At 37.1% G+C, this 27,312-nt stretch overlaps 1 protein-coding gene across 1 annotated transcript; it reads left to right on the top strand.

Moving 5' to 3' along the window:
* Positions 1–596: 596 nt before the first annotated feature.
* On the top strand, positions 597–24,143 carry tmem200ca (transmembrane protein 200C, genome duplicate a). Its single transcript, XM_046846159.1, has 2 exons — positions 597–1,148; positions 18,386–24,143. Exon 2 carries the CDS (start codon positions 18,419–18,421, stop codon positions 20,027–20,029), a length of 1,611 nt encoding a protein of 536 aa, XP_046702115.1. The 5' UTR covers positions 597–1,148; positions 18,386–18,418; the 3' UTR covers positions 20,030–24,143.
* The last annotated feature ends 3,169 nt before the right edge of the window (positions 24,144–27,312 follow it).

The following is a 27,312-nucleotide window of genomic DNA, read 5'->3' as shown; positions in this document are numbered from 1 at the left end:
CTCTCTATATATCTACCTTCTCTCTCGCTCTCTCTCTCTTTCTCTCTCTCTCTCTCTCTCTCTCTCTCTAGTTATATATCTACCTTCTTTCTCTCTCTCTCTTGTCTCTCTCTCATTATATATCTACTTTCTCTCTCTCTCTAGTTATATATCTACCTCTCTCTCTCTCTCTTTCTCTCTCTCTAGTTATATATCTACCTTCTTTCTCTCTCTCTTTGTCTCTCTCGTTATATATCTACTCTCTCTCTCTCTCTTTCTCTCTCTCTCTCTCTCTCTCTCTTTTGTTATATATCTACCTTCTCTCTCTCTCTCTCTCTCTCTCTCTCTATCTATCTATCCAACTATCTCTCTCTCTCTCTCTCTCTCTCTCTCTCTCTCTCTCTCTCTCTCTCTCTCTATTTACCTTCCCTCTCTCTCTCTCTCTATCTATCTATCTATCTATCTATCTATCTCTCTCTCTCTATCTATCTATCTATCTATCTATCTCTCTCTCTCTCTCTCTCTCTCTCTCTCTCTCTCTCTCTCTCTCTTTACCACCCCCCGCTCTCTCTCTTTCTCGCTCTCTCTCTCCGAATACGGCGGTATCATAGCAACAACAGCCGCGAATCAGCGCAACATCAGCATCCCGCCATCATGAGCGCTGGATTAGGAGCGCAGTGTTGCTGTTTCCTCATACCATGCCCTGTGCATAATCCCACAGTTTTAGAGAAAACATGTCTCCTGGCTGCTTTATTGGATTATTAAGTTACACTTGGGTCGGTGGAAAGCCTGGTGAAAGCCTGGGTGGGTTTTAAAAGCGTAAACCGAAGTGAGAATCCTATATACTGACTCCAATCTGGCAACCCCGCCTGGCTGTGAACTCCGCGCTCCGGACTGGGCGCAGCGCAGCGCCGTGCTGACGGACTGATGGACGTGTAGACGGAGAGACGCGAGCGCAGGGACAGAGGACGAGAGGAGAAGAATGGATAACGCGTAATGAGAAGATGGAGCCGAGCGGTTTGTCCCTGTTCATGCGGAATTACGCGCGGGTTCCCCGGGTTTTCTTTTTTTTCCACACTGCGCAAAATGATGATCTCGGCGCACAGAAACTTTTGTTGATCGTCGCTGAATCTGGCTGATGCCACCGCTGCTTGATGATTTCTCCCTCTGTAAGTAACGTTGCTCTATGAATGCAAAGATGCAATTTATTCATCCTAAACACATCCTATTTTCCTAGTTTTGAGTCGAGGTGCTTTTTTGTGGATACTCTCACGTCGCAGGAGCTCAATTTTCTTTTCTTACAACACTGCAAAATCATCTCCATCCCCTGTGTTTGGAATTGTATCTGTGATTTCTGTAGCCCACTGTAAATAAGCATGTAAACACCTGAATAGTGAGCTCAGCTCGAGTATACCTACTGCCTATACAATTATTGATACCATGCTCTGACCACTGTCTCCACGATTTTCTCTCAAAACCATTGCTTTTAATCAGAAATGGCCTTTATTTGTTGTTTTTTCTTCTAAAACCCCAGGTCTATATATAACCAAAGTATAGAACATTCTCAAGGCATTAATACATCATCATTTCTTTTTCAATGTTGGTGTACTGTAGGTACACCAGTGCAGATTAAATGCAGAAGAATGGTCTCAGCAGCTTTCATCAGAGGCACCTTCTGGTTGACTTTATTAATATTGTGCATTATTTGGATATTGTTTTGCCATGTGCTTTGTGGAGATTTTATTATCCCCATCCATCATTTCTGGATGCTCATATGTGATCCAGTCCCATCAGTCCACAGCAGCAGGATCATGGTCTTCTCATTGCATGAAAACATACACTGCTGTAATTGTGGTCTTTGTCAAGGCTCAAGGAGCCACAAATACAGTTCAGTAAATGGTGGGGAAGAGCAAAGACCTCACAGGACTTTTTAATTATTCAGATCCAAGTCAAACAAAACAGTGCAAACAATACAAAAGAGACACAACTAGGTCAACTAAAGCATTGAATAGTGTATATAGATTTTTTTTAATATATATATAGAAATAGGATCCACAAAGGAGGGCTTGTGTTGTTGAAAAAACTATGTTGCAACAGAACCTCTTTAACCTCTATTAATAAAACCTGGTGAACCTGGTGAACATATTCCCTAATCCAGTCTGTATCAGAACAAATTCTTATCCAAAACATTGCATTAATATAGAAATTGGCTCTTAAGGTTTTATTTCACTGACGTATGAGATCCTGTGAGCACTTATTGTTTTGATTGACACGGCACAGGTCGTGCACGTGAACCTGTCTTGAAGCAAGCATTGCTGTATCTGTGATGTTTCCTATAACCTTGCAACAGAAGCTTGCAGACATTCGGCTCGGTTATTGCGAGGATGTCAGCACTGAGTACATATCGGATGCAGAGCTCTGATAACTATATCACACTAAAAATAGAAGTGGAGCATTTTTTCCCACTCTGTCATTTTAAAAACATGCACACCTCAGACGTTTATAAAGTCAGAAATTCAAGGGGGGAAAAAGAACAGTTGGAGAGATGCTTCTTGGCAGCAGTGGCTGAGCCCTGTAACCACCTGAGGTTGATCTTTTGAGCAGGGCTGGTGGATTGTTTTGTGCAGAAAGAATGATAGCATGCTTTTATTCTTTAGAATGGATCGCTCCCATGCTTCACTCTCCAGTAAAGAAATGAACCCCTTTGATTATTTAGTCTTGAAAGAAAAGCAGAATAGATTATCAATCAAAGAGTTAAAACACTAACCTACTTTAACCTCCACACACATAATATATATATATTTTTTTTTTTTCTGTTTCTTAGTTTGTTTTTGCACCATTCTGTATAAACTCTAAAGTCTGTGGTATGTGAAAAATCTGTAGTATCTAAAATACTCGAACTAGTCTGGCACTAAAACCCTTGCCACAGTTTAAATCACAGAGATCACATTTTTTTCCAATTCTGATATTTGATGTGGACATGATTTTATATATTGTGCTTCTGCTACATATATTGGTAGAGTGTGTGTGTGATGCTTTGAGCAATGTTCTACTGGAAAACCTTGGGTCCTGGCATTCATCTAGATCTTACACTGACATTAAGCACCTACTTAATCATTATTAGACCAAGTACACTCCTTCATGACAGCAATTGCAGTGACCTCTTTCAGCAGGATAATGCTCACTGCCACAAGATTGGTTTGGGAAACCAACATATTGACAAAAAGACAACATAATTGACTTGGCCTCCAAATTTCCCTGACCTCAATATGATCTTACACCTGTGTGCTTTACATGCAATCCATCGAGACTCCACCTTGCAACAGGACTTAAAGGATTTGCTTCTAATGTCTTGGTGACAGACACTTCATCACGTCTTGTGGAGTTCATGTTTCAACAATTCAGAGATGTTTTCTATAGGGAGGCCAATACACAATACACAGCAGGTTTGATCCCAGAATAATGAAACAAGGCTGGTTCTAATGCTACCAACATCACATATGAGAATGGATCTCCAAAAACTGGCTTCAAGATATTTATAATGCTCATTATAATGCTCAATATAAGAATTGGTTCCTCCAGAGTAGTTTCGATATATTAACAGGTTTTTTACTTTCTACAAGGCTTCCTCGTTTAATTTCTTACTTAAAGGGAAATAAATGGTTGCAGATGTGACTATTTAAATAAATACTACTATAAAGCATTTTAGTTAGCTGGTGGACCACCACAAGTCACTAGAACAATATCAATGCATATTAGTATATTTTCTACACGTTTTTCAATTTGTATTGTATCTTCTTCTAAAACATTTCTGAAAACACAACTCCAAAATCTCTTGTTCAATTAGACAGGGTCACCCTGAAAAAACCCATTCCTTCTTAAAGTAATGTTTTATCACAGTATAAACGGGATCAGTCCGAAGAACTTTGTACTGATTTGCTGTCAGATTTTCCTCTAGAGGGACAGGTGGACCCAAAGCAAGCCAGCAAAATGCCACAGAATAACAGCGCCACTGGTTTTTCCTTTTATTAGTCACCTGTCTGTACATAAAACCTTTCAGAGTTGCCCCAAAGAGACCCTTTAACCTTTTTTTTTTTTTTTTAAGTGTACAATGTCATTGGTATCTGAGATATATTCATCACATCTGATCTGTACTCTGTGACTTTGCTCAGTATAATTATTCATCAGGAGCTACATATCAAAATCCTTTTAATCTGTATGTACCAGAGAAGGAGAGATTTCTCTTTAGAGCACTCCAGTCTGTTATAATGTTCTCTATAGGATTCTAGCTAATGCTGATCACTATCTCCTTGGCAATGTCCTTTTGGCTTGCTCATCAGGCTTCGAGTGTCTAGCTGCTTTGCTGCAATATGCTGTTGAAATGCTATACAAATAAAAGGATACAAGTCAATTTAATCTTCAAATGTATATCATTGAAAGTATTATATTAGGGATCATAAGGGTTGTAAACATTTCCTTATATAGTCATCAGCTTGGATGATCAATCATTAAACTAATCTGCCGTCGCCTCTATTGTTTACCCTATAAGTGAGCATGATGCTGTTTTTGTTTTATTCCATGTCACATGAAGTAATGTGGCTTCTTATAGTTTATTCAGGGAGTGGGGGTCGAATGAAAATTTATACTTTGCCATCTCAGTGTCTGACAGTTTAATTTTCAGATTTATTCATCCATGCTACCGCAGATCAAAGTGAACGTTCACACTGTGACAAGGACACACACACATACACACGCACACACACACACACACACACACACTTGTTCATGGGCAATGCTCACTGTAATAAAATATATTATAATACTGTACCATAACATTCACCGGCTGAGTTGGTTGTAAAAGTTAGCTAGCTGCTGCAGCCTCCTCATGGGTGCTGAGTGTCGAGATTCTGTGTTTAGAATGGGGACAATAAGGGTAGTCGTTAGTTTAATGATCATGTTCTTGACTGGGGCATATTTCACTGCTTGTTAAACTCTATATAAGCTTATCACTAGGCCATGTGGAGCTGCCTCATTATTAGAATATCCATATATATATATATATATAAAGTGTTGGGCAGTAACGCGTTACAGGCAACTCCATGCCTGAGGAGCTAGAAGCTAGAAGCTAACCCGGTGTTCTGTTCTACATTGTTGATAGTTTTCATACTTCAGCTGTGAAAGGAACATTTTTAGGCGCTCAACACAACAGCAGAAGCCACTTTAGTTTTTGATTGTGAATATATTATTCAGCTTGTTTTGTTATTTATTTCAGAAATCCTTGTGATATATTCAGTGTGTGCTGGTCTGACTTAAATAAAATAGTGTTTAAAAATGACTTTGTGTTTAAGTCAGTTTTGTGTTTGTATAGACCATACGCATAAAAGGGCATTAATGGGAACATTAAAAAAGGTTCTTTAAAAAAGTAACTAAAAAGTTACTTTTAACAGTAACGCATTACTTTTTGGTGTAATAATCAACAAAGTAACGGAGTTACTTTTTGAATGAAGTAACAAGTAACTGTAACTAGTTACTATTTTTTAGTAACTAGCATAACACTGTATATATATATATATATATATATATATATATATATATATATATATATATATATATATATAAAGGGAATGGAATATTGTGGTTGTTTACATTAGTTTCTGCAAATAAAATCATTTAGAAAATGACATAGTGAGGTTACGGCTGCTGCCTTTTACACTTTAATGCATATAAGGAATGTGACTTATACACGTAGCCTGAATCAGATGCTGAAGGTTAAAGCTGATATCGTGTTTGTTTTGTGCATTTTGTGAATGGAGTCAAATCTCAGCCTCCCTCATGTTTACCTCCATTATCTATAATGTGTCATTTGGGAACATTTTCACTTTGTTCTAATAGATTTGGTGGACTGAAATTGCTACAGCCATTCCAGGTTTATTAACAACATAACTGTAGCAGCTCCTTTTCTATCATTTTTATCTCTGCTTGTGCATTTGGGTAAACACTTCATTAGATTTCTCTCACCGCTCTGCTGCCTGCTCATCTTTAAGGTCAGATGTACATGCTGCAGATTCATGCTGTGAATGGCTCATCCTCCAGTCTATAAATTTCAGCCATTGACCTCAGGGACGACTGTGAATGTATGTGTCACCCTCTCAGACACTTTTCATTACTGTGTTTACACTTATTCTCTGCTGTTTGCTTTGAGGAAGGGAAAAAATAGACCAGAGGTGACAAACATATGGCACACAGGCCAGGGCTGGCCTAATAGAGGTTCTAATCTGAACCACCAGATTAATATTGAATCTGATTTCAATTAAAATTGAATTAAAAGTAAAAAAATAATAATTTTGCTATTACTCCACTAGGAGGCATCATATAATAATACTATTAAACTAAACATGCTACTCTGTAAACATGCGTTTCCCACAAAAAATGGTCTTAATACATATGCAACTTTGTAATTTTCTGACACTATATTATTAACTTGTTTCATGAAAGTGGGAAAGCTTTAAATAGTGGTTTCCCCTCAATTGCTACTGCTAATCAAATGAAATAACTGTATTGTTTTCAAAAATGTTGTGATATTAGTACCTTACAACACAGCTTGTGCTGAGGTCTTGAAAAGTATTACATTAAAAAGCAATAATGTCCAGACCTACAGAAGTATGGAAATTCAGAAAACATTTTGGAAAAAAAACTGTAAAAGTATATACTTTTGTGACAACACAGTCTCCTGGTATTTTGTTATATGGTCACAAACTTTAATCTGTTTATTCGTGTTCATGGACACGAATTTCCCTCTTTTTTTATATCACTCAGCACAAATGCCTCCATACATCTCCATCTACATTGCAATGGAGGCAAAGGATCATGGGTAATGCTGACAGAAATGACAAAGGTAATCTTTTTCCCCCATTTTTTTTATCAGACAATTAGGCAGAAAAAATATGGTTATGGTTAGGGTAGGAGTTAGAGTAAGAGTTAGGGTAAGAGTTAGGGTAAGAGTAAGAGTTAGAGTTAGAGTAAGAGTTAGGGTAAGAGTTAGAGTAAGAGTTAGAGTTAGAGTAAGAGTTAGAGTAAGAGTTAGAGTAAGAGTTACAGTAAGAGTTAGGGTTAGAGTAAGAGTTAGGGTAAGAGTTAGAGTAAGAGTTAGAGTAAGAGTTAGGGTAAGAGTTAGGGTAAGAGTTAGAGTTAGAGTTAGGATAAGAGTTAGGGTAAGAGTTAGGGTAAGAGTTAGAGTAAGAGTTAGGGTTAGGGTAAGAGTTAGAGTAAGAGTTAGAGTTAGAGTTAGGATAAGAGTTAGGGTAAGAGTTAGGGTAAGAGTTAGAGTAAGAGTTAGGGTAAGAGTTAGAGTAAGAGTTAGAGTAAGAGTTAGAGTAAGAGTTAGGGTTAGGGTAAGAGTTAGAGTAAGAGTTAGAGTAAGAGTTAGGGTAAGAGTTAGAGTAAGAGTTAAAGTAAGAGTTAGAGTTAGGGTAAGAGTTAAAGTAAGAGTTAGAGTTAGGGTAAGAGTTAGAGTAAGAGTTAGAGTAAGGGTTAGGGTTAGAGTAAGAGTTAGAGTAAGAGTTAGAGTAAGAGTTAGGGTTAGGTAAGAGTTAGAGTAAGAGTTAGAGTAAGAGTTAGGGTTAGTGTAAGAGTTAGGGTAAGAGTTAGAGTAAGAGTTAGAGTAAGGGTTAGGGTTAGGTTAAGAGTTAGGGTAAGAGTTAGAGTAAAAGTTAGAGTAAGAGTTAGGGTTAGGGTAAAAGTTAGGGTTAGGGTAAGTGTTAGGGTAAGAGTTAGAGTAAAAGTTAGAGTAAGAGTTGGGGTTAGGGTTAGGGTAAGTGTTATGGTTGTGGTATGAGTTAGGGTAAGAGTTAAGGTTAGGGTAAGAGTTAGTGTTAGGGAGAGAGTTAGGGTAAGAGTAAGAGTTAGTGTTAGGGTAAGAGTTAGGGTTGGGGTATGAGTAAGGGTAAGAGTTAGGGTTAGGGTAAGAGTTAGAGTAAGAGTTAGGGTAACAGTTAGAGTAAGAGTAAGAGTTAGGGTTGGGGTATGAGTTAGGGTAAGAGTTAAGGTAAGGGTAAGAGTTAGTGTTAGAGTAAGAGTTAGGGTAAGAGTTAGAGTTAGGGTTAAGGTAAGAGTTAGGGTTAGGGTAAGAGTTAGAGTAAGAGTTAGGGTTAGGGTAAGAGTTAGAGTAAGAGTTAGAGTAAGAGTTAGAGTAAGGGTTAGGGTTAGGGTAAGAGTTAGAGTAAGAGTTAGAGTAAGAGTTAGGGTTAGGGTAAGAGTTAGAGTAAGAGTTAGAGTAAGAGTTAGGGTAAGAGTTAGAGTAAGAGTTAGAGTAAGAGTTAGGGTAAGAGTTAGAGTAAGAGTTAAAGTAAGAGTTAGAGTTAGGGTAAGAGTTAGAGTGAGAGTTAGAGTAAGGGTTAGGGTTAGGGTTAGGGTAAGAGTTAGGGTAAGAGTTAGAGTAAGAGTTAGAGTAAGAGTTAGGGTAAGGGTTAGGGTTAGAGTAAGAGTTAGAGTAAGAGTTAGAGTAAGAGTTAGGGTTAGGTAAGAGTTAGAGTAAGAGTTAGAGTAAGAGTTAGGGTAGAGTTAGAGTAAGAGTTAAAGTAAGAGTTAGAGTTAGGTAAGAGTTAGAGTAAGAGTTAGAGTAAGGGTTAGGGTTAGGGTTAGGGTTAGGGTAAGAGTTAGGGTAAGAGTTAGAGTAAGAGTTAGGGTTAGTGTAAGAGTTAGGGTAAGAGTTAGAGTAAGAGTTAGAGTAAGGGTTAGGGTTAGGTTAAGAGTTAGGGTAAGAGTTAGAGTAAAAGTTAGAGTAAGAGTTAGGGTTAGGGTAAAAGTTAGGGTTAGGGTAAGTGTTAGGGTAAGAGTTAGGTTAGGGTAAGAGTTAGAGTAAGAGTTAGGGTTAGGGTAAAAGTTAGGGTTAGGGTAAGTGTTATGGTTGTGGTATGAGTTAGGGTAAGAGTTAAGGTTAGGGTAAGAGTTAGTGTTAGGGTAAGAGTTAGGGTTGGGGTATGAGTAAGGGTAAGAGTTAGGGTTAGGGTAAGAGTTAGAGTAAGAGTTAGGGTAACAGTTAGAGTTAGGTTGAAGGTAAGAGTTAGGGTTGGGGTATGAGTTAGGGTAAGAGTTAAGGTAAGGGTAAGAGTTAGTGTTAGAGTAAGAGTTAGGGTAAGAGTTGGGGTTAGGGTTAACGTAAGAGTTGGGGTTAGGGTAAGAGTTAGAGTAAGAGTTAGGGTTAGGGTAAGGGTTAGGGTAAGAGTTAGGGTTAGGGTAAGAGTTAGGGTAGAATTGGGGTTAGGGTTAAGGTAAGAGTTAGGGTTAGGGTAAGAGTTGGGGTTAGGGTTAAGGTAAGAGTTAGGGTAAGGTTAGGTTAAGGTTAGGGTAAGAGTTAGGGTCGGGGTAAGAGTTAGGGTTAGGGTAAGAGTTAGAATAAGAGTTAGGGTTAGGGTAAGAGTTAGGGTTAGGGTTAAGGTAAGAGTTAGGGTTAGGGTAAGAGTTAGGGTTAAGGTAAGAGTTAGGGTTAGGGTAAGAGTAGGGGCTAGGGTAAGGGTTAGGGTAAGAGTTAGGGTTAGGGTAAGAGTTATAGCAGTATATTCGGTTTTAATGTTGTTCAATAAGCTCAGGTTATCGGGGACTACTAAATTCAATTATTGCTTGATTTTTATCTTTAAAAATCCCTAGCAGTTTTCTGTCAAGACTATAAAAAGGATATATCTGATGTCATGCATTCCTTTAAGTACCACTTTCCACATCTCCGTATTGCTGAATGGTGAAGCATAGCAGTGATACATTGTGTGGAATAAAACTGTGCTATAATTTCTCCAGTACAAAGCAATCTATCAGCCCTGCCCAGGACATCAATCGCAGGTGGTTTCAGAGATTCTTTCTCTCTCTCTCTCTCTCTCTCTCTCTCTCTCTCTCTCTCTCTCTCTCTCTCTCTCGTTCTCTCTCTCTCTCTCTCTCTCTCTCTCTCTGTATGTCTTTCTCTCCAAACCTCGCTGTATATGGAAAAAAAAAATGCTGTGGCGGAGTACCCAAAAGACATGGAGGACTATGTTCTTCAAATGACCATATTTGGGTCTAACAGGAGGCAACATTTATGTAACGTGTTGGTTTTGGTTTTTGAAGTTTTCCTGCATTGCAAGGAAAAATATTTTAATGACCACTGCTCTGTGGCAGTAGATTCATTACCACAAATTAAGACAAATGTTCACTGAATATTCCCAGAAGGGAGCAATTGTACTTGTGTCTCTGCATGTCACCCTGCTGCTATAGGTTTGATGGACTTTTGGTTGTGGAAGTCCACTGTAGAAACTCTACTCAAAGATTTTAGTCTCTTTCAGTGAACCCAATCACAACAATCCAAAAACAACTACAATGGGTATTGAATTCAGAAATAGCAGTACATTTTTCAGACTCTATATTACTTAAATACATGATGTGCAATGTTTTTTTCTTTTTTCAGAAGTTAAAATGATAATGGGGTTTTATCTTGTCTAGGAAGATAACCATAGAAAATGTACAAAGCAAACTCAATAGAAAAATAGTCTGAAAAATACATGAGGTTTTTATTCTCCAGACCTAATTTAAAAAGTAAAATGTATAACGGTTACAGTTGGGTGACAAAATAAAGGAAAAAACCAACATTAAGTGTCTTTCTTATGTTGTAGAGCACCATTAATCACAACTCTACACATCTTACTTTCTAAAGATCCTTCAGCTGGTGCTTTTGATGATCGAAGAGTGTCAACATCTCCCACAGGTTTTAAATTGACCTATTTATATATCTATGTAAAAATAAAACTATTTTTTAAATGGAGAATATTTCAAAACATATTTCATCAGTGTCTCGCTTCACAATCATGTTCTGTTTACTCCGATAGTTTAGGAAATCAGAGAGAGGTGAAATTGCACCTCTGAGCCACAGTGTGATCCAAGCTGTCTGTTATCATTGCTGGATCTCCAGGTATCTTTTTAGCCATCTGTTTGTGTAATCAGATGTTGTTTAAGAAAAGCACATTTATTTATACTCGGTGTGTTTGTAATGGGAATTTAAACTCATTGTGATATACAGTGAGGAAAATAAGTATTTGAACACCCTGCTATTTTGCAAGTTCTCCCACTTAGAAATCATGGAGGGGTCTGAAATTGTCATCGTAGGTGCATGTCCACTGTGAGAGACATAATCTAAAAAAAAAAAAAACAGAAATCACAATATATGATTTTTAAACTATTTATTTGTATGATACAGCTGCAAATAAGTATTTGAACACCTGTCTATCAGCTAGAATTCTGACCCTCAAAGACCTGTTAGTCTGCCTTTAAAATGTCCACATCCACTACATTTATTATCCTAAATTAGATGCACCTGTTTGAGGTCGTTAGCTGCATAAAGACACCTGTCCACCCCATACAATCAGTAAGAATCCAGCTACTAACATGGCCAAGACCAAAGAGCTGTCCAAAGACACTAGAGACAAAATTGTACACCTCCACAAGGCTGGAAAGGGCTACGGGGAAATTGCCAAGCAGCTTGGTGAAAAAAGGTCCACTGTTGAAGCAATCATTAGAAAATGGAAGAAGCTAAACATGACTGTCAATCTCCCTCGGACTGGGGCTCCATGCAAGATCTCACCTCGTGGGGTCTCAATGATCCTAAGGAAGGTGAGAAATCAGCCCAGAACTATACGGGAGGAGCTGGTCAATGACCTGAAAAGAGACCACCGTTTCCAAGGTTACTGTTGGTAATACACTAAGACGTCATGGTTTGAAATCATGCATGGCACGGAAGGTTCCCCTGCTTAAACCAGCACATGTCCAGGCACGTCTTAAGTTTCCCAATGACCATTTGGATGATCCAGAGGAGTCATGGGAGAAAGTCATGTGGTCAAATGAGACCAAAATAGAACTTTTGGGTCATAATTCCACTAAACGTGTTTAGTGGAAGAAGAATGTGGTATCTTCATGCTTTGGGGGTGTTTTTCTGCACATGGGACAGGGCGACTGCACTGTGTTAAGGAGAGGATGACCAGGGCCATGTACTGCGAGATTTTGGGAAACAACCTCCTTCCCTCAGTTAGAGCATTGAAGATGGGTCGAGGCTGGGTCTTCCAACATGACAATGACCCAAAGCACACAGCCAGGATAAACAAGGAGTGGCTCTGTAAGAAGCATATCAAGGTTCTGGCGTGGCCTAGCCAGTCTCCAGACCTAAACCCAATAGAGAATCTTTGGAGGGAGCTCAAACTCCGTGTTTCTCAGCGACAGGCCAGAAACCTGACTGATCTAGAGAAGATCTGTGTGGAGGAGTGGGCCAAAATCCCTCCTGCAGTGTGTGTAAACCTGGTGAAAACTACAGGAAACGTTTGACCTCTGTAATTGCAAACAAAGGCTACTGTACCAAATATTAACATTGACTTTCTCAGGTGTTCAAATACTTATTTGCAGCTGTATCATACAAATAAATAGTTAAAAAATCATACATTGTGATTTCTGGATTTTTTTTAGATTATGTCTCTCACAGTGGACATGCACCTACGATGACAATTTCAGACCCCTCCATGATTTCTAAGTGGGAGAACATGCAAAATAGCAGGGTGTTCAAATGCTTACCCAAAATCAGGAATTTAAAATTTGTTATGTTTTGTTGTTTTATATCAAATGCACAAGCACATGCCATTTTTACAGTCCCCTAAAATAATAAAACATAGCTAAAAGATAAAGCATATTTCCCTCTCATTAAACTTAGTTGTGGGCCATGGTTAAAACAAGAACTTGAAATGGCGGAGAATTCATGTAAGAGTTACTGTCAAGGTCATTAAGTTAATGAGTCAATGACAGAGACAGCACAATAACATGGAATTAAAACCATGAATAAATATAAGACGTCATTACATCAATATTATACAGAGCTACACATAAATGCTTACTATAGTAAAGATCAATACTATTTCTTAATCTTTCTAGCATGAGGATATGTTTCGATGGAATCTATGAACCACTTTCACAGATACATTTAAGTAAGTTTGTTAGTCAACTGCTGTAAATGTTAATGCCAGTGGCGGACGAAGTGCACAAAGCACGTACTTAAGTAAAAGTAGAGATACACTAGATCAAATATTACTCCAGTAAAAGTGCTTCCTTTAAACTTTCACTTGAGTAAAAGTACAAAAGTATTTGCCTTCAAATGTACTTAAGTATCCAAATACTATGATTTGTTATGACTATACTGTTCCTATTATCATTTTTTGTTACAAGACTTGTTGCTTAATCAACTTAGTTTATGTGACAATACTCTAATGTTACTCTTAGCACAGTAATCTATTAAGAATTATATAGAATGATATAAATAAGACAAACACTGATTGATATTTATTTACATTATCAGTCCAAAACCTTCTGTTCAACTACTTGAAAAGATATTGTGTAAATAAGGTCACGGGTGTTGTGGAGAGTTCAAGTCAGGAGTTTCTTCCATCATTTATTCCTCTCAAAATGTTCTGCTTGCTGTTGAACTGATGCTGAACTGTATGTTGGTGCTAATTAGATACCACCAAGCAGCAATCAAAACAAGTTCAAAACCGAGCACACGCTCGACGCTGATTGGTGTCTTGCTGCGTGTTTGACCAATTAAGTTTTTATTCGCTCATTAATAAAAAAGGAATGACTGATTTCGCAAAAATGTAGTTTAGTAAAAAGTATGGCATTTGACTTTGAAATGAAGTGAAGTTGAAGTAAAAGTGTGAATGCGAATTTACTTATTTACTGTCCACCACTAGTAAATGTAAATGACACAAACACTGCACCCTGCACTTGGAATTGCACAGTTCCCCCTCTATGTATTTTCTTATCAGACATGAAAAAAATCATATCGGAGAACAAGACATGGTTTGCAAAATCAAGAGATCTGATTATTAAAATTAATATGCCATTTAAATAAAGCTCTTCAGGCAAAACAAAAACAAAGCTACAATGTAATATCCACTATATTAAGCTAACTGGTTAATTAGAAAATATTAAATATAACATTTTCGTGTATATATATTTTTTTTTTTTTTATATATAACCTTTATTTCATGCCCTTTCATGCCGTTTTTATCTTTGTATATTGAATTGAATTGAATTCAATTTATTTTTATTTGTATAGTGCTTTTAACAATGGACATTGCCTCAAAGCAGCTTTACACAGATAATGTGGTGATTAAAAGTGAATATGTTCTTTATAAGTAAGTTTGTCCCTTGGCTATGTTTCTTACTCATTAATCAACAAAGATGACAATATTTAAATAAAATCTTTTTCTCTGGGTTATTATAAAAACTGGCAACTGTGTAGTGTTATTCTGAGCAATTTAGGTATCTACATGTTTGTGCTCGGTCAGTCACAGGTTACTGATGTAAATCCTCAGAGTTCCACTTCTTCACTTCAGGCTAGAGGTGATAAATGAGAACAGGCAGGTCGGATGTCCCTGATGTACCATTACTTGGCTCACAGGAGAAATCTGTAGTAAGAGGTTCGTAGCCAGAGCCAGTATCAAGCTCTAGTCTTTTACCTGTTTTCATGTTACCAGACTTTTGTCAAGAGGTACTTGTTTAGGCAATTTAAAATGCATTCTTCTTAAAGCATGTTTACATTCCTATAAGCTGTTATATAGCAATGTAACTATTTGGTTGAGTTTGTGTGGCTTCTTTACATCTACAGGCTGTATTGTTATGCTGGCACAAAACATTATTTTCTCCAATATTGATAGTTCATTGCTAATTTGTTTGGGTAAAAGTAGCTCTTCTTCCTGCTTCTACCCATATGCTATTCTCATAGTCAGAAGAAATGAATGTGTATGCTCTAGCATGTGTGGAATTAAGCAACATGGGAAGTTTCATTCAAAATTCATAGATAAAGTGTTAATTTTAAATATTTTTTGAGATAATTCAGATTTGAAATGTTGGCATTGTACAGAGAACATTATATTGTTAATAAAAGCAATGAAATATAAAAAAAACTATCATGAAGACAAAAATAGTAAATATTAGCTCTACATCCTAAAGCAGGGGTCTTCAACATTTTTCAGGTCAAAGACCCCTTAGGCGAAAAAAACATGAGGCAGGTACCCCCCTGATACAAAATGTATCAACTGATATTAATAGAAAACAATCGTATTATGTTACATATATAATTATATGTTATATTATGTTAAGACAATTACAACTATGTTGTTGTACATGCATCATTATCTGTATAATTTTATATATTTTCAAAAAGATTTATGCATCATAACAAACATATTTTGCACCTGAAATCACAATTTATTAAGTTCTTCACAGTTGCCTTTTATTTTAATAGATTTGCGGTTTCAGGTTGACTATTTGTCAGGCTGGAAGAACGAGCAGAAGCCGAAGTGCAACAGAACAAAGATGTGTTTAATGATGAAGGGAATGTAGATAAACCAAACCAGCAGTAAGCACGGGATCACTGAAGGCACAGGCAAAGAGCAGTTCATAAGATATATCCACAGAATAGAACCACAATGAAATAAGTCCTTGGTGACAATCCACTAAGAGATAGTCCATAGAAAGAGCAGTCAGAAGGTCCAGTGATGTTCTCCAGACTAATCGGTAGAACGGACGGGACGGGGAGTGTTTGGAAGTGTGTGCTTATATAGTGTGAGCTGATGAGAGTCAGGTGTGCATGATTAGTAGGACGGGGAGCTGCTAGGAGGAGTGTGTGGCTCAAGAGAGGGTGTGGCTGGTGGATCCCTGACACTATTATACATTTACATGAACATTAGATTTAAGTTGAATAGATCTGTGGTGTAACAATTATAATATTTTCAAAATTAAATATTTCATCTTTGATGTTTTTATCCATGTTTTTTTAACAAAAAGTTATTTGTGATTCAACATTAATTAGCCGACCCCCTGCAGTACCACCGTGGACCTCATAGGGGTCGCAGACCCCCGTTGAAGACCCATGTTCTAATGCAGTGGTCCCCAACCCCTGGGCCAATTGGTACTGGGCTGCACAGAAAGAATACATAATTTACAATATTTCCATTTTATTTATTATCTGATTCTAAACTATGTTTTATTTTGGAAAATTACCAGATTCTCTCCTCCACATCTGTCTATGACTCACTCTTGATGCATGTCATGATGCCTCGGTCACAAGTCTTACCTTCATCCTCTACCTTCTTAAAGTGGCTGCTCTGGCCGTTAACACATAATAAATTACCGCTACATTCAAACCCCCAAGCTAGCAAAATGAACAAAAAAAAGCACAGTGGATTCACGTTTATTATTATATTTAGAAAATACCAGTTTTTATGTCGGTCGTATCATTTTATTTTGTTGTATTTATCCGCCACACCTTAAAGGCCGGTCCGTGAAAATATCGTCTGACATTAAACCGGTCCGTGGTACAAAAAAAGGTCGGGGACCGTTGTTCTAAGTTCTGTTCTAAGTGCTCACACAATAAACTAAATACATAAAAAACACACAAGGACAGTTTAAAGTAGGGAAGTAAAGATTTGATTGGGAATCACAGCCTCAACACAAATCGTGTTTTTTTTTTTCTTTCAAACTAATCTTTATGAATAGTGTATAAACTATCTATAAATCACCTATATACATCATCACTTCACCTGTTCAGTTTGGCTGAGCCTGTGCCCGCTCCTCTTTCTCAGATTCCTGTTCTTGGCTGACAAAAGTAGAAGCTAGTATGGTTTTATACAATTGTGCATTCAGAGATTTTTTTTTATGCTCACCAAAATTGTAAAAAAGTGCTAATTTGGTTTACAGTAGACTTTCTGCCACATCTTTTATCAAGAAGGCATTTCCCAGTAGTTTCTGACAGACTTAAACCAGCCCTTCTTGCATTAAGAACCATGCCACAGTTACTGAGATAAATTTTTTTTAACCGTGAAGTTTGATGTGAACATTAAAATGAAGCTCATGACGTGTGTCTGCATGAGCTCATTCATTTCTCTGTTGCCAAATGATTGGCTGATTGGATAATTGCATGACTGTGCATGTGTACAGATGTTTCTAACGAAGTAGAAGCAGGATCATGCTTAGATGTAATGCTTTTTTTTGCATTTGATTTGTGCCATGAGGATAATAAATTCAAGTTTTGATTTTATTTAGCTATAGAAGTCTAAATGTAAGTGAAGAATATTCCCAGAAACCACATAGGAACATTTCAAATAATTTGTCATTTTCCTGAAGGGCACAGAGAAGGGCCATCACATTTTTGTGTCTGGGTAGTTTGCGGTTGTATATTACATCTTGTTTGCAGACACATCTGTCTGGGAGGCAGAGTATAAGTGCTCTCCTGGTCTCCCACACACAGCTGTTAATCTGGCTCACTCTCCAGGTCTGCATCAGACACCATACCACTACACTGCACGCATACGTTCACAGTGACAATGCCGCTATCCTTTAATTCCTCACATTCCTACAGCAAATGAACAGATTTCTTACCATCTGCTCAACTAGCATGCCTTTTCAGATATCATTTATCTAAAGTAGTTAAATCATGTATACTGTACATGCACAAGCCACCCTCCCACCACCACTAGGACTGATTTGACACTGTTACACAGCAACATATGCTCCAGTTTATTATTTACTCTTTGGCTTCTTTATATGCAGATGCTTTGCATAGCTATGCTGTTTACTTGTTTGCAATAAAACATTTATGATATATAGGTCTTACATTTGAACATCATTCAGAGATATATTATGCAGTTAAGCCTTCAACCCAGCAAAATGAACACATGCTTATAATTCTCACATTGTATGCAGAAATCAGTACATATTCACCCTGACTGAAGCAATAAAAGCATTTCTGTAAAGCAGAGACTGTTTCTTCATCATCATCATCATCATCATCATTATTGTTATTACTGAAGTGTTTATTGTTGTTGTTGTGGGTGGTGGTGGCTTGACTGTCACACCCATATGTGCTTTTTAAACAGCTCATTCCAGATTTATTCCCTGTTGTAATCACCTCCACTCCTCTGGGAAGATTTGCCACTAGATTTTGGCATGTGTCAGTCAGCTGCAAGAGCATTTGTGAGATCAGGGACCAGATTTTGGGTGAAGAAGGCTGTGGATAAGTCATTGTTCCAGTTCTCTGTGTGTTCACTGAGGTTGAGGTGCAGGCTACTCAATTTCTTACACAGCAACTTTGGAAAGTTATGTCTTCATGGACCTCACTTTGTGCCCAGGGGCATTGTCAGTGCTGGAATATGTTTAGTGAAATGTGTCCTTAAAACCACTGCCTACAAAGACAATATTGTGCTTCTCTTTTGTGTTTAGTTAAGGTTCATATTTAGGTGTGATGATGAACTCTGCATATAGTGTATATGTTTTTGTCTCTTCATTTAAATAAAACTTGTGAATTTACTCTAATAGTCTGATTCTTGCTCTGTCTTTCTGTCAAATGCAGGATGATTAGTTGACCACCAGTTCAGGCCTCATTATGATTGCTACTGGAGGCCTCCTGCGAATCTCAGCAAGACGCCAAGATTCCCTCCGTGCCAAAAACCGGGCAGAGAACAAGCGGAAAAGAAAAGCCAAGAAGAAGAGAAAGAATGAAGTGGTGGTTGTGAAAGGAAAATTGAAGCTATGTTCTATCTCTGGGCTGATTGCTGGACTGGGCATTATTGTGCTGCTTGTTGGGATTGCCTTGGCTGTACTAGGCTATTGGCCTAAAGGAAGTTCTCCTTACCCAGAACTGGTCAAAGTAAAGGGTTTACAGAAACCAGCTTGGTCCAATGACAGAGGAGGACCCAAAGTATTGAACTGGACCACTAGTGGTAAGCTTGTTTATCAGCTGGAGCAAGATGTTCTAAGCTCCAATTATACTAATGGCACAACTGAGAAATCACCAAAGTTGAATGTCTTTGCTGAGTTTCTAAACAGACACTTACATTCAGACAAACTAAAAGTGTTTGGACCATTGATTATGGGCATTGGTATCTTCCTGTTTATTTGCGCTAATGCAGTACTGCATGAAAACAGGGACAAAAAGACAAAAATTATTAACCTTAGGGACATTTATTCAACTGTTATTGATATTCACAGTTTGCGATCCAAGGACAATGCTTCACTCAATGGATTTGTGAACTATATGCAATCAAAGGGGGTAGAAGGCAATTCAAGCTCTGTATACAATGCTGCTATGCTAGCAAAGGGCTCGTGGCCATCTTCAGGCTCGTTCAAACAGGACCAGGATAGCCTGCCTTCATCCAGAAAGTCATCTACTGGAAAACTGGAAGGCTTACCTTTGCGTAGTCTTGCTATAACAGACACAGTGTATAGCATTTGCAGGGATCCGTCACCAGATGCCAAGCAATGGAAGACCAAAACTTTTGGGACCTCCCCAGTCAATGCTTTCACATTACCATTGATCAGGCTCAACCACAGGTCAGCAGGAAACAGAAGGGGTTCAGATAAAACCGGGGAGCTCAAAAGTGAATGTCTGGATTCAGATGCTGTTCGTCATTGCTTGGAGTCTCTAGCAGCATCAGGGAGTATCACCAAAGCCAAAGTGAAGACTTCTCACGCTCAAACCATTCTTTCCATGGACTCAGTGGAAGTTTATAAGGGTAGCAACAGCCTGCAGGAAATGCCACACCTCTCCCTTCAAGGCTCTCGGGTGCAACTCCTTCCTGCCTCACCTGGCCCTAAGGTGACAGGCTCTCACCTGTCCTTAAGTGCCCTGTCAGACTACTCAAGGTCCATTGACTTGGGAATCTGTCCATCCACCCCTTTGGATCTGCACATTGAGCGAACCAGGCGACGTAGCTGTCCTCGACTGGAGGGCCTGAGCAGTGGGGGTTATATTAAACTTGAGGGTCTTGGAGGGGAGTCTTTTGAGTCCACCGATGTGACAAGTTTCAGTCGTGGAAGTTCTTCTGAACTTTTATCGAAAGAGCAAGTTTCAAAAAATCCCCTTGCCCAGGAGGAAGGTGCCTTCAATGAATCTGATCATGGCTTGATCAGACAGTACTCAAACAAAGAAAAACTGGTGATGATTTCCCATTCAGACACTTTAGAGGACCTGGAAATAGAGAGTGTAGAACTCTAACTGAGCAACCGGATTGTATCAGAGAACTTGTAACATGAGGTCTAATAGAGATATTACATACTAAAGACATTACAGCAATGTATATTATCCCTTTCAGAGTGAAAATGGATACATTAACTTGCTGTGCGGCCTTGGGTACTAATGAATATATTATCTTCCTTTCTTTGGAATTATGTTTAATGCCTTCCTGAGACCAAGAATTGAAAAAAAAACTTGCATTGCAGAGAAGAGCATTAAAACCTGCTGGCATGCAAGGAACATTTATTATTGTTATTTAATAAGCAAAGTAAAAATGAGAAAAAAACAAAAAGAAACAAACAAAAAAAAACAGTTTTGAAGTGTGGTAGCACATCTCTCTACAAGGTTCCATTTTTGTATTTACAGTAGAAAAACAATATGTGGCTGTTTCACCTGTCCACTAGTGTGTTTCTTTCTAGTTAATTAACTTGCTGTCTCAACAGCATGTGTTTTATACGGTAGTGTCCTTGCACTTTTTTTATATTAACCAGGATAATGGTTTGACTTAATACATAGCAATATCTTATTTGAAATTTCATCTGCCTGTGGGAGACGCATTATGTTTGCATTTGACTTTGGATGAAAAGTTTTTATTACAACTGTATGTTTCTTTTTAGACATCTTGCCTGTTTAGAAATCTCTGTAATGCTTTGTGCCTGAAATCTGAACTAAGTCCACCCTCTAGCACAATGACTCATCGTCAGAATCATAAGCACCCTTTTTCCATTCAAGTGATCCTGGAATCCTGAGTGGGGTTTTTTTCACAACTGATTATAAGTGTATAATACCATATAGTATGTTGTACCATGTCATCTTAACTCAATGTTCCTTGTATCGAAATCATAAAGTCACGATATTCATATGTTTGCAGTATTTTCTCAAATATAAACTAGAATCATGAAACTGATGTCAAAGTAGTCTTTAAGATTCTGGTATTCAAACACCACACAATTTCCAGGTTTGACCTGATTTTACAATGGATTAAAGCAATGCAAATAGGCCTAAAAAAAAGCCCAATGTTTATCATGTGCGCAAACTATACTTTTCTACTTGAATTTCTCATGTATGACTCACGCTTGCTTCATGCATGTAAAACCTATATAATATAAAAGTTTTAGTTTACAATACATATATAAAATTATTTGTATCGAGAGATGGTGCATGAAACACAGACTGTAAACTCAGGCTAATGAAATGCATTTAAATATTATTATAGCAAGAAGGATTAACATTTTAAAATGTTAATCATAAAAAGGTTAATAAGGAATAATGTGCAGAAATGTTGATCAAGCAACAAATCATTTTGATGTTAAATGTTTTCCGCTTCATATAAACCCATTAAAACAGCTTTTATGTTTCTTTTGTTGATTCCTGACCACAACTAAAACCTCAATTCCAAAGTTAGGAAAAATGTAAAATGTAAATAAAATCAGAATGTTATGATTTGCAAAATATGATAAACCCATAATATATTCACAATAGAAAACATATAAAATTATTATTTTTGGAAAATGTACCAATTTTTTGAAAATAAATATTAGAAATTTTAAATTGAAAGGTTGCAACACATCTCAAAACCTTTGTGACAGGGCCATGTTTACCACTGTGTAGCATCCCAACTTCTTTCAACAACAGACTATATACATTCGAGAACTGATGAGACCAGTTGCTAGAGTTTTGGGACAGGAATGTTGTCCCACTTGTGTCAGATATAGGATTCTTAATTAACAGTCCTGGATCTTATTTGTCACATTTCTTGCTACATGTTGTACCAAATGTTTTGAACTGGTGAAAGGTCTGGACTGCAGGCAGACCAGTTCAGCACCCAGATGAAACCTTGCTTTTGTGATTAATGCAGTATGTTATTTAGCATTGTCTTGCTGAAATATGCAAGGCCTTCCCCGAAAACTGAAAGCATTTGTTGCTCTAAAACCTGTACATATATAATTTCTCCAGATTCTTAGAATCTTTTCATGATATTTTGTACCGTAGTACAAGTGTTTGTAATCCGATGTTAAGGAACATTATTCTGAAATTGTTCTACAATTCGCAGATAAGTGAAACGCTGCCATTTTTACTTCTGAAAGTCTCTACACCTTTTATGCCCAATCATGTTACTGACCTATTGCTAGTTAACCTAATGAGTTACAAAATGTTCCTTCAACTGTTTCTCTTTTTGGAACACTTAGTATTCCAGCCTTTGATTGCACTGTTCCAACTTTTTTTGAGATGTGTTGCGGGAAATTAATTCAAAATTTACCTTAAAGATTTTTCCTCAAAATGGCACATTCCCCCAATTTAAACACGGTATATGTTTTCTGTGTTCTACTGTGAATAAAATATAGGTATATGACATTTTACATTTTACATTATAGGAATTGTTTTTGTATTGTTTCCTATTGAAATAATGATTCCATAATCTCATTAGATGAACTTAGCGCTCTGGCTGGATACTAAGCTTGGGTTACTGTCTATGTGACATTTTGGTACTCTGTGTGATCTTCCTGTTATTTACAACAAAAAATGCCTTTACAAGGATTACCTACACTTAATTGCCACTAGGAATGGATGTGAGTAAGTTTTGCCCTGCAACTAATTAATTTTCCCATTTAGGTTGTGTCTTTGACCACTCTGACCATCCTGACCAGAATCCAGCACACATTCTGTGTTTTATATTTAGGGTATTGAAAAAAAAAAATGTAACTGCTCCCTGAAGAAATTTCTGAAAATGTTAAAAAAGGTTTGTTTGTTTGTTTGTTTGTTTGTTTGTTTGTTAAAAAGGTTGTTTGTCAGTTTGGTAAGGTAGCGTTATTGCCAAGATTTATAACACCTGTTTTGATACAAGTCCAGTTCACATTAAGCATTTAAAATGATGCTTTGTCACAGCTCAGTCTTGCAGGCTAGATTTGACTTGTCATTACCCCATCTGATATTAAGCACTAATCACTGAGATAGACTCTTCTAACTTAGTGGGTTCTTACATCAATATTATTGTTAGTAATTATATTGTAATGTAAGTTTAGCACATCATGTTGACTGTAATGTTCTGTAAAAGCCTCACATCATTTGAAGGTTTCTAAAGAAGAAAAGATTAGGCATCTTACCAATAAATAAAGTCAGAGAATGAATATTCTTTGGCATCTGCTTTACTGTAGGCATCAGTGCAACTGTTAGTGTCAGTGTTTATTTATATTAACATGGTTTATAAACATTCGCTTAATGTACAGCCAGGTTCCTGGGAAAATAAACGCAATGCCATTTGTATTTTTGCATTTTGTTTGGAGCATTAAATATTATTTCAAAGTTGTTTCTTTATCTGAATAACCTCTGCATGCTATTTGAGTTTTTCAGCAGTGAGTAACCCTCACCCCAGGAGAGTTTAGAGCCTTGACTAATACACCATGCAGTGGTTTAAATTAGATTTTTGCTTTCTTTTTAACAGCCTTACTTTACACTAATGTAGTCCAAACTGTGTTGTTCCACCTTTTATTCATGCCTCAGTTTCACAACAACTAAACAATTGGGGAAAAAACACGAGTCACACTGGCCTAAATACACACTTCAACAGCAGTACATTGTAGATGAATATGTAAAAAAACAATAAAACCGAGAGAAAGAATAAGAGATACAACAATGTTGAGAGAAACAAATCAGTGTCTGTGTATCAGTTTAATGACTCATGAATTGCATATGACTCAAAGCAAAAACACTTGGACATAAGCCCTGTATATATCAGTTATCACTGCTATTACTTATGCTGCAGTGAGTAGTATTGCTGTCTCACATCTCCAAGATCCCTGGTATGATCCTGAGCTTCGGTTGCTGTCTGTGCAGTATTTCTGTGTTATCTCTATTCTTATATTCTCCTTATGTTTGTATTGGTTTCCTCCAGGTTCCCTGGTTTCTTCACACCTCCTCAAAACACACCAATAGGTAGATGACCTATTTTAAAATGGCCTCTGTTTGTGAGTGTACAGTATGTGAATATGTGTGTGTAGCCCTACAATGCTCTGTCAGCGAGCCCATGGTGTACTTCTGCTATGTGCCTGGTGATACTGGGACAGGTTTTGGCTCCACCAGCACCCTGACCACAATAAATTGCTTTCTGAAGATGAATATATTTCTGTGTACATTATTTCTTATTTGGTGGAATTAATATACATCAGGGGTGTAATGTTGCAAGTATTTGTATCGAAATCTTTCAGTACATGTTTTTTTTTCAGTTTGGTACACATGTGTACAGAATGCAATGCTTTTTACCTGCAGAACATAAAATCTGAGTTCCCTCACGAACGTATTAAGTGGCAGGCTGCAAGTTTTTTTAGACTCCGGCTTGCACTTTGAGCGAATTTTTGTTTTATTATTATTACTAATGAAAATTTCATTACATGAAACACAATACACAATAATATCAGGGGTATCCTAGCTCTATGAATTCTTTAGCATTTTATGTAAACATTTGTTTAAGAATTTCTCTTAAAAGGAGAAAATCCTGACAATTCCACATATCGAGAAAGTGAATGAATGAAAGATGGAAGGAATGAAGGTATTTGTTAAAGAATATTAAAATGAGCAGAACAGGTAAGTAGATCATATCTTTAAAAAATTACATAGTAAATGTAAACACACACACACACACACACACACACACACACACACACACACACACAGTATTACCCAAATGGGGTCTAACAAATGTACACCATTTAATTAATTTTTCCATGTATTTATTATAATTAATTTATTATATTTAATTGGTGACAACTTCTTAATTTAAATCAAAATAATAAAAAAAAGTGTATTGCATTAATTTGATTTATTCTATTTTATTTTAATAAAATATTATAAAATATTATATTTTTATATATTTTTTTAACCAAGCAGTCTTTTAATAAAATGATGCTTTACAAATTTAAACTGTTCAAATGTTAATGATCACAAATGTCAATAATAATAACAATAATAAAAAAAGGCAAGCAAAAATTGTTTCGCATTTCTTCCCTCTAACCGTAACGAGACTGAACAAAACCGTGACTTAAAAAATCGCCCTAATAAAAAAAGTTAAATTTAGTGCTTTTTTTAATGACGTGATGAATGCTGCTGCTATTATATACTGTATTTTCATTCATTAATTTACTTTTTTTTATTGTAAGTCACAATCTTTGCATCATTTATCTCTCCCTGTGTAATACTCAAGCCTTGTTTATTACTGTCTGCTATTTTTTCTCTTACTCTTTCCCTCTGTCTAAGCATCCAGGTGTAGATGACCTTTAGAACAAAACTAGTGTTTATTGTAAACTGCCATTATTGGTTCTCATCTCTCTCTCTCTCTCTCTCTCTCTCTATCTATCTATCTATCTATCTATCTATCTATCTATCTATCTATCTATCTATCTATCTATCTATCTATCTATCTCTGTCTCTCTCTCATGTCCCTTTAACTCTATAGTAGATATTTAAAATATAGAAATGTAATATAATTTCTGTCCTGCTTTGAATCTTTCCTCTCTTTCACTTTTCTTCTATATCATGCTGTCTCTCATGTGCTACATCTTTCAGTATTGTTTGAATATTGGATCAATATGGTAAAATGCTTTTAAATGCGAATTGAATGTCTCCTATTACCAGGATTGTACTCAGGAGTTAAGTGAAGATAACAGGATTTGGGTGGCATGTGTTCATATTTAACTACCAGTTGACCTGACATTATCATTATGCAGAAATTAACTAGATTCATATATATATATATATATATATATATATATATATATATATATATATATATATATATATATATATATATATACACACACACCGCTCACTTTTCAGCAACCATTTCAGTAAATTTTCAATGGACAATAAATTAGAAATAAAACCTGGATATATTTCAGATTAGTCAATAACAGCTTGTATAGCAGTACAGATTTACTGTCCTCTCTATCTATCTATCTATCTATCTATCTATCTATCTATCTATCTATATATATATATATATATATATATATATATATATATATATATATATATATATATATATATATACAGTGAGGAAAATAAGTATTTGAACACCCTGCTATTTTGCATGTTCTCCCACTTAGAAATCATGGAGGGGTTGTCAATTGTCATCGTAGGTGCATGTCCACTGTGAGAGACATAATCTAAAAATAAAAAAAAACAAAAATCACAATGTATGATTTTTTAACTATTTATTTGTATGATACAGCTGCAAATAAGTATTTGAACACCTGAGAAAGTCAATGTTAATATTTGGTACAGTAGCTTTTGTTTGCAATTACAGAGGTCAAACGTTTCCTGTAGTTTTCACCAGGTTTGCACACACTGCAGGAGGATTTTGGCCTCCTCCACACAGATCTTCTCTAGATCAGTCAGGTTTCTGGCCTGTCGCTGAGAAACACGGAGTTTGAGCTCCTCAAAGATTCTCTATTGGGTTTAGGTCTGGAGACTGGCTAGGCCATGCCAGAACCTTGATATGCTTCTTACAGAGCCACTCCTTGGTTATCCTGGCTGTGTGCTTCGGGTCATTGTCATGTTGGAAGACCCAGCCTCGACCCATCTTCAATGTTCTAACTGAGGGAAGGAGGTTGTTCACCAAAATCTCGCAATACATGGCCCCGGTCATCCTCTCCTTAATACAGTGCGATCGCCCTGTCCCATGTGCAGAAAAACACCCCCAAAGCATGATGCTACCACCCCCATGCTTCACAGTAGGGATGGTGTTCTTGGGATGGTACTTATCATTCTTCTTCCTCCAAACACGTTTAGTGGAATTATAACCCAAAAGTTCTATTTTGGTCTCATTTGACCACATGACTTTCTCCCATGACTCCTCTGGATCATCCAAATGGTCATTGGCAAACTTAAGACGTGCCTGGACATGTGCTGGTTTAAGCAGGGGAACCTTCCGTGACATGCATGATTTCAAACCATGACGTATTAGTGTATTACCAACAGTAACCTTGGAAATGGTGGTCCCAGCTCTTTTCAGGTCATTGACCAGCTCCTCCCGTGTAGTTCTGGGCTGATTTCTCACCTTCCTTAGGATCATTGAGACCCCACGAGGTGAGATCTTGCATAGAGCCCCAGTCTGAGGGAGATTGACAGTCATGTTTAGCTTCTTCCATTTTCTAATGATTGCTCCAACAGTGGACCTTTTTCACCAAGCTGCTTGGCAATTTCCCGTAGCCCTTTCCAGCCTTGTGGAGGTGTACAATTTTGTCTCTAGTGTCTTTGGACAGCTCTTTGGT

The sequence above is a fragment of the Silurus meridionalis genome, chromosome 4 (genome assembly GCF_014805685.1).
Source record: "Silurus meridionalis isolate SWU-2019-XX chromosome 4, ASM1480568v1, whole genome shotgun sequence".
NCBI lineage: Eukaryota > Metazoa > Chordata > Actinopteri > Siluriformes > Siluridae > Silurus > Silurus meridionalis.
Note: the sequence above shows the minus strand (reverse complement) of the source record. Positions and strands in the feature narration are given on the sequence as shown.